The following is an 8,001-nucleotide window of genomic DNA, read 5'->3' on the forward strand; positions in this document are numbered from 1 at the left end:
CGGGTTTTACAACACTAGTACGCTTGACAGATAATGTGAGAGAGTGCACTACATTTGACATAATGACGTGGTGAACTGTGTGAAAAAAGAACAATAAATTAGTGATGCCGACACGATTAGTAATCTAATTAATACATTATTTTGTAAACACCAAACGTGCTAAATTTATATAGAAATCGTCAGCAGCAGGCATTGATACTTGAAATACACATTGACATCTGAGTCGACACAAAAACAAGCATTTTGTATTAGAAAGAGGAAGGAGGTCGATCAGGAGGAGACGTCGCAGCAGGGCAATGAAATAATTTACACTTGAAGAGGTGATTGTAGTTGTTTTCTTTTTTTTTGTTTTTTTGTTTTTGACGTCGCTATTGCGTCGCCAGCTGCATCGAAAGTTTGACGCCAAACTATCGAGAAGACAAAATTTCTACCATTGCGAGTGAGAAAAAAGCGGGTAGCTGTTTGCGGAGGGGTAGCAGGCGCTACACCAAACTACGGTCACAATGATGAATGAAGACAGTCCGAGTACGTCGACGTCGACCAGTGGCGGGGGCGGCGTTAAAAAGTTCTTTCTGCGTTTATCACAGGTAAGTGAGTGTATATTGATTATAGAACGCATTTCATTGACTCATCGCTGATTACAGATCTACCAATCATCCCTTGATCGCTCTACGCCGCACACACGTATGCGATGGGTGTTTGCCGGATTCGTGTTGCTTCTATTTGTACTGCGAATATTCATCTATCAGGGCTGGTATATTGTGTGTTACGCCCTTGGAATCTATCACTTGAATCTGTTCATTGCATTTTTGACGCCAAAAATCGATCCGGAATTTGATCCATATGCGCAAGAAGATGACGACGAGGGACCGAATTTACCCAGGCATAGCAATGAGGAGTTTCGACCATTCATACGACGACTGCCCGAATTCAAGTTCTGGCTGTCGGTGACAAAAAGCACTGCAATTGGCCTATTTTGCACGTTCTTCGACTTTTTCAATGTGCCTGTCTTCTGGCCAATATTAGTCATGTATTTTATTACACTTTTCTGCATAACGATGAAGCGGCAAATTAAGCATATGATCAAGTACAAGTACTTACCGTTTACCCGGAATAAGCCACGATATCAGCGCGTCAGCGAGGTTGCGGGCGGTGGCCCCAGTATTGGAGGAGCTAGCTCAAAGTGACAATTAGCCGCACAGACGCCGGACACACAAACGACAACAGGTGCAACAACAGCAACGGCATCAGCAGTAGTAACATCAACCGTAGACAACTCAGCCTCAACGGCGGCAGCAAGTTCAGCGGCTGCAGGGACGTCCACGGTTACTGCTAAACCACCGCAAATCATAGCAATTGAGGAATATTAGGAAGTTATATCGGAAACTAAGTAAAAACTCAAACAAATTCATGTAAACCACACATCTGCAATAATTTCGGGTTCCATCATTGTATTCAAGCTAGCATGCTATTTTGTTTATGAGGCATTCATTTATTTAGTTTTTGATTTATTACGTTGTCGTGCGGCGTTTTGTGCAAAAAATTGTTTATTGTTTATATAATTTCTTTATTATCTTATATTTATTTCTATGCAACTTCTGTTCCACAAACAACAGTTCAATATTCTAGCTAACGATTATGACTTAAAATTAACTTTACCTTTTTCAAATCCAAAAAGTAGAATTACGGAATCCTAAATTTTTTGATTACACACCTTGGCTAGATATGTATTTTTGTTTTTACATATATTGTTAGCGTTAACTATACAAAATGTTAGAATATAATGAACTAAAGAAGGTTTGAACTGGGTGCATCATATGAATAAAATAAAAACAAATGAAACTAAGAGTACATCGGATAAATTGGAATTTGATTTTGGCGCGAAGCACTGGTTAGTGCGCGAAGAGTGTAATAGTTGGAGTTGCCACTTTACTTTTCTTGCGTTGGCAGCCCTGGTACATACATTGCGACTGCTCGAAACTGGTCACACTTTTACCCAGCCCTAATACGGACATCGCTGTTGCGAAACTGCACCACGCAGTGTGTTGTGATAGTCTAAGAAAATAGTTTATAACAATTTGTAATTGTTTTTGTTCTACGTCGTCCGAGTAATGCAGCAATGTGCCTTCGCTTTGATGGGCGCTCCTGCTGCTATTGTAACCAAAGTAAACTCTTCAGCGCCGTCGACGAATCTGTCGCCGACGTCGTCAAAAAATCCAATTAACAGCTAACTCAACACTCAGGTGTTCTAATTACAAAAATACGGCACCCACGTATAATGGCAATAAAAAATGTTCTAAATGGCCTCATAATTCGACGCCGTCGCCTCATCCTTTACACCATGATCACATCATTAGTTACATCTGCTTTAGTAATGCCTTCAGTTGAAGGTTTGTCAGCATCATCACCATTGCCCGAAGAGTCAAGCGAATCGGATCTGCAAGCGGCGAAGCCAACTCCACCTGGAATACCGCACTGTGTGGAGCAGCAGGAACGAAGCATTGGACGAAGGTAAGACGAAGAACCTACACAAGCATTTTGTTTCTAAGAGACATACATACATACACATGTATGTGGAGTTGTTCTCGAAAGTTCGCAAATAAACAGTGCAAGTATGAAGAAAACGCAGTTAGAACTATGCACTGCAAATGTAATGCGATTGAATAATAGTTGAAATTAAGCAGTGTAGAGCTCGAATGTGAATTCACAATATCCTGGCATCAGTACAAATCATGTCAAATAAATTTGATGTTTGTTCGAGCTTATCAAACCGACGGTGAGTCATGTGTCAAGTGTTTAACACTAACTAATTGACTGTAAAGTTGTATACATTAATATTAATAACAAAAAACAAACTAAACACAGAACAAACAACAACTATTTGCCTGGTAATTAGAATAAATTTAGCTGTAGAACGTGCGATTATAATTTCTCTCAAAGCTTAGAATTTCAAAACGTTTTATGCAAAGCAATTTCGAATTTCACCATTCTTTTCGCTTTTGTTTTGCTGTCCGGTCAGACGCCAAGTCTGCTTCTGTGCCATCTTTAGCAGGTGTGTGTGGGCAGTGTGTGTATAGGTAGGTGTGTGTGTGTTCATGCATGTGCGTGTAGCTTTTTTCTTAGCGGCGAACACTTGTTGACTGATTTTTTTGCGCATAATTCTGTTTACGTTTCACAAGTCCACTAACAACACCTCTCATGCCATCACCACAGGTAATGTAACTGTGATGTGTATTTCGAGCATTGGTGGGTTAGATAACAGTGTGGGCCTCTATAAGGGCTTTATTTTGTTTTATCGAACCGTTGTAGAGTAAAGGGTATATACAGCCTAGTGTCACCCCTTGATGTAAGAGCTTTAATTTTTTGTTTTATAGAACTGAGGACAACTGTGAAGTATATTGTATTGATTTGCGTGAACTTGCTGATGTAGGAGCTTAAAAAATGTATCGAGCTGTAGACAACTGTAAAGTATAGGGTATATATTGATTAATTGCTAAAAAATGTCCATTTTGAGATTTCTATATTGAAAATTAATTTCATTTTTCTCTGCAGATTATTGTATATCACTACGCTAGATGGTCGCCTCAGCGCTTTGGATATTGCAAAATCAGGCAAACAGCGATGGAGCATTGAAACTGGACCCGGTCCACTCATCTCATCAAGCATTCATCGCCTAGAGCTAACTAATAATGGACAGTTTGTACGCATGATACCATCCCTGAGTGGAGGTATTTACAAATTCGATGGCGATTCCATTGATCCCATACCCATTACTGCAGAGAACTTGCTTAGCTCCAGCGCTAAGTTCAGTGATGATCTTGTTATCTCCGGCGGCAAGGAGACACGTAACTATGGCGTTTCCGTGAGAACTGGGCAGCTCCTTTACGAGTGTTCCATAAATGGCTGTGTGAATGCCACGAATGAGGAGCGTGTCATTAACGATACAATTAGCGCACAAGATAAGAATGATCATAATGAAGAGCATGTTGATGAGGAATTGAGGGATGAAGATGGTTACATTGTTCCACACAATTCGCTTCTGGACGACGTTATCGTGATCCGTCGCCAGACTCAAACAGTACGGGCCGTAGAGTCCCGTACAGGCATTGAGCGCTGGAATTTTAGCGTTGGACAGCACGAGTTGAATCTGATTCGAGCCGATGATTGTCATGAGGAGCCGCGTAGCGACATTGAACTGGCTGTCTTGGATGTGGATATAAGAGTTGTAGTGCCAGAGGGCATTGTGTGTGCATTCAGCAAGAGTGATCCCCAGCTAATGCTCTGGAAGCACCAGGTGAGTGTGTAGAACCAAATTAAAATTTTGTAAAGATATAGATAAGATAACTCGCCTTATTTTACTTCACAGTTTAACAATCCCATTGTGAGTGTATGGCACACAAATGAAGCCGACGAATTGGAGTCCATCGATCTTTTTGGTTCGGCTCATTGGCAGGCTGAACAGCACGTGGAGGGCAAGCCCATCCATGCGCCCTCCATCTATTTGGGCATGTACGAAAAGCAGTTGTATATACAGGAGTCCATTCGTTTGCGAGAAGAAATTATGTTTCAGTCGCAGCAGTATCAACAGCTTTCGGGCGATACAAGTTCTCTGCCGCGAATACCCTGGAGGCCGATTGCAGCCAGCAAAAACTCATTAGTGCTATTCCAGAACGAGCGCGATAAAGTAATCATATCAGAGGACTATGGGAGAAATGAATTAGTTCGATATGACGACCAGAACTTGGCTGTGGCAGCGCAGTCAGTCTTGAATGCCTCGGAGTTTGTAAATGGGAATGGTTTCTATTTCTACACCGACTCCCAGCTGAGCAAGCAAAGTGGTAAGCTGGAATGTGGCGCTAATGATACACCCACTGACTTGCCTGCTATAGAGAAGCCACCGAGCACTAACGAAGAAGAAGAAGGTGGCAAATCAAATGCAGCTGGCGGAAATCAGAGTATCAATGATGATCTGGGCTTCAGCTTGGACGATATTGATGCACCTGTCAAGGTTATCATTCTCTCGCTGTGGTTCTGGTGGAAGGAGATTGTGGTCATTGCGTTCACCTCAGCGGTGCTGCTCAACATGTTTATGGGCCATCGCAATCAACGAGTGGAACGTGAGTACTTTGTCATCGAGAGACATGTGCCTGTTCAGACGGCCATTGAAGCGACGGAGGCATCTACCCAGGCGCTTTTGGGGCCAGTGCAGTCCTTGGCAGGGAACCATCACCAGCAGCGTGGAAATCAAAATAACAACGCTTCAAGTGTTAGGCGCTTGCAGCGGTCCATTTCAGAGTCGACCACAAATTCCGGTGAGCATTTTATATCGCGTTTTCAATCAGACTTCGACCTGATGCAATGCCTGGGTCGAGGCGGATTTGGTGTGGTCTTTGAGGCAAAGAACAAGTTGGATGAAAATCATTATGCGATCAAACGTATAACATTGCCGAATAAGGAGTCCTCGCGTCAACGTGTGCTGCGTGAGGCGCGGACCTTGGCCAGCTGCGAGCACCAAAATATCGTGCGATACTTTCATGTATGTCTCTATTTAACTTATATTTCAAGTGGTAGAAATATAATAAATTTTTTTATTGCAGTCCTGGGTAGAAACACCACCTGTAGGCTGGCAGGAAGAGGAGGACCGTAAGCTGTTGGCACACGAAATGTCAACTTCCATACAAATTGAAACTCCGGATGGCAGCAGCATGCCAACTTTTCCAAATCATCCACATAAAAAGCATCATGATCTAGCTTCTTGGGTCTCGGATACTGTGAACAGCACTGCCTGTAGCAATGATTATGGGCATGGCGACAAATCGTTCAGCCGCAATGCAAAATACAACGAAGATGATGATGATGATTCGCTTATTGAATTTCGCAGCGAATCACAGTCAGCGGCTCTCCATGCAGACGAAATAGACTTGAGCGAGAAGCAGCCGATGCCACCTAGTAACGAGATCCAGCAGCGTACCCAACCGACCGCTGTGTCCTTTGATGTGCACTCTGCATCCTTTGATTTGAAGAACATCAATTACACGCAGCATCAGCTATCTAATTCATTTCAAATCGAATCGGTTCGTTCGAAGGGCAACAGCAGCGGCACAGATGATGACGCTGAAGTATCGCCCAGGCGCAAACCATCGACGTTGGCGCTACCTCATAATCATAATAATCACAATCACAACCAACAGATGCAAACACAGTCACACAGCAACCAGATAGTATTGTCAAACTCTACTACGCAGAACGGGAACACAGCTAAGCCGAATAAGGTTTACCTTTATATACAAATGCAGCTATGCCGCAAGGAGAGTCTGCGCGACTGGCTGCGGGACAATCGCACCGAGGCGCGTGCCGCGCATATCGCTCACATCTTCCACCAGATTGTGGATGCGGTAGAATATGTCCACCTAAAGGGCCTAATACATCGCGATCTGAAGCCTAGTAACATATTTTTTTCCAAGGATGGACAGATCAAGATTGGCGACTTTGGACTCGTTACCGACATGGCGGATATTCCAAATATCTTAAATGATTGCGGTGATCAATCTGGTCTACCGTCTTGCGCCCGCCACACGCAGTTGGTGGGCACCCATCTGTACATGTCACCAGAGCAATTACGTGGTCAGAATTATGACTACAAGGTGGATATATATTCGCTGGGCTTAATATTTTTTGAGCTGCATGTTTATTTTTCCACTGAAATGGAACGCATTAAGACTCTTCGTGCCTTGAGGGATGGCCACTATCCTGAGGACTTTGTCAAACAACATCCGGAGCAGTATGAGTTGCTTCAAAAGATGCTCTCTTCGCAGCCAGCGGAGCGGCCGCAAACAAATCAGCTGAAACAGCAGCTGCACGAAATTCTACAGCTGCCCGAACGCATGGTAGATGGCCACAGCGAACAGGCAGCGATTGAGGCAGCCACACGTCGGCTGAGTCGCAGCCGCACTTTTAGCACCAACAGCGAACAGCATCAGTGATAAAGACAACAGCCGAGGGACGTTGGTGTATGAACCCATAGCTTTAAGTTAAATTAAGTCATCAACATTTGATTATAAGTTATCAATTTTTTTTAAATATTCAATTATTACTCAAGGCACGTTGGCTATTCGTTTAGCGGCTGAAATGCGAATCGAGCATTCAACTAATTTTAAGTTATTCATTTTATTCATGCCTATTGTAAATTATAGTTATTATTAAAGTTCATATAGTGAGCTATGCAGTTTGTTTTACTTTCAAATGTGAAGGTAAAAATACATTAGGTTTTTGAAGCAAACGTAACTAGAACTAACTAACGTCACTAGAATTTAGGTAAACTCCTAATCGTTTGTATACTTATCCTGAAGCTATTTTATTAGTTAGTTATATGAACGGATTTTAGAATTATTTACAAAATCAATTGTTTTCAATTAAATTCTGACGAACACGTTTTTTGTTTTAACGATAAGTGAAAGAAATAAAAGAAAAATGTAACAACATAAAAAATATAATTTTTGTGGCATCAGATGAAATTTATGTTCCGAGACAAATGAGTATGTATTCAAATACGAACAAGTACTTAAATCATATATTTGCCTCTTTTATATTCAAGTTTTTTATATGAAGATGAGGATTTTAAACAATTGGATAATATATGTTATGTCAAAAGACTTCAAATTTATAGAAATATTGAAATTTTTGTGAACTGAATATAAATAAGTTTACATAAATATACCATTCACGTCGCATTATTAAAAGTCCATAAAATGATACAACTGCATTTTCTTCTATTGTTTCATTCATTTTTATTTGGGTTTGCAGTTTTCCAAAAACGTTCTCTACATTGCTAACGGATTAGTCGTTATATATAGTTGCGTCTTAACGCACGCAGATTGCAAAAACAATACATACACATGGCATAATATAAGCACATATATAAGTACTAGTACTATAATGATTATTATGTTGAGGCTTCATTTTTCATTGCTTAATAGTTAGTTAGTTGCGGCGTGTGTTTCT

General features: G+C 41.5%; 2 protein-coding genes across 5 annotated transcripts; both read left to right on the forward strand.

Annotated features, from left to right (window-relative positions):
• The first annotated feature begins 25 nt into the window (after window positions 1-25).
• Window positions 26-1,846, forward strand: LOC6572278 (protein RER1). The gene is made up of 2 exons (XM_044007616.1): window positions 26-587; window positions 645-1,846. The coding sequence occupies exons 1-2, from the start codon at window positions 504-506 to the stop codon at window positions 1,185-1,187; spliced, it is 627 nt and encodes a 208-aa protein (XP_043863551.1). The 5' UTR covers window positions 26-503; the 3' UTR covers window positions 1,188-1,846.
• Window positions 1,847-1,988: 142 nt separating this feature from the next.
• LOC6572277 (eukaryotic translation initiation factor 2-alpha kinase) lies at window positions 1,989-7,762 on the forward strand. 4 transcript variants are annotated; one of them, XR_006356721.1, is made up of 5 exons: window positions 1,989-2,511; window positions 3,553-4,294; window positions 4,367-5,536; window positions 5,598-7,535; window positions 7,595-7,762. XR_006356721.1 is itself a non-coding variant. In XM_001998381.4 (4 exons), exons 1-4 carry the CDS (start codon window positions 2,279-2,281, stop codon window positions 6,981-6,983), a joined length of 3,531 nt encoding a protein of 1,176 aa, XP_001998417.1. In that variant the 5' UTR covers window positions 1,989-2,278; the 3' UTR covers window positions 6,984-7,762. The 4 variants fall into 4 exon arrangements, 3 of the variants coding, with proteins under 3 accessions (XP_001998417.1, XP_043863549.1, XP_043863550.1); XM_001998381.4 differs by having other exon boundaries at window positions 5,598-7,762; XM_044007614.1 differs by lacking the exon at window positions 1,989-2,511 and adding an exon at window positions 2,718-2,776 and having other exon boundaries at window positions 5,598-7,762.
• The last annotated feature ends 239 nt before the right edge of the window (window positions 7,763-8,001 follow it).

Source organism: Drosophila mojavensis, unplaced genomic scaffold, assembly GCF_018153725.1.
Source record: "Drosophila mojavensis isolate 15081-1352.22 unplaced genomic scaffold, ASM1815372v1 contig_19, whole genome shotgun sequence".
Lineage (NCBI taxonomy): Eukaryota > Metazoa > Arthropoda > Insecta > Diptera > Drosophilidae > Drosophila > Drosophila mojavensis.

What these genes read in the sequence shown, in the direction of transcription:
- LOC6572278 (XM_044007616.1), top strand. Translation starts at nt 504, where the DNA reads ATGATGAATGAAGACAGTCCGAGTACGTCGACGTCGACCAGTGGCGGG. An exon ending in TCTTTCTGCGTTTATCACAG is followed by an intron (nt 588 to 644) that starts GTAAGTGAGTGT and finishes CGCTGATTACAG; the next exon opens with ATCTACCAATCATCCCTTGA.
- LOC6572277 (XM_001998381.4), top strand. Translation starts at nt 2,279, where the DNA reads ATGGCAATAAAAAATGTTCTAAATGGCCTCATAATTCGACGCCGTCGC. An exon ending in TAATGCTCTGGAAGCACCAG is followed by an intron (nt 4,295 to 4,366) that starts GTGAGTGTGTAG and finishes TTTACTTCACAG; the next exon opens with TTTAACAATCCCATTGTGAG. An exon ending in ATATCGTGCGATACTTTCAT is followed by an intron (nt 5,537 to 5,597) that starts GTATGTCTCTAT and finishes TTTTTATTGCAG; the next exon opens with TCCTGGGTAGAAACACCACC.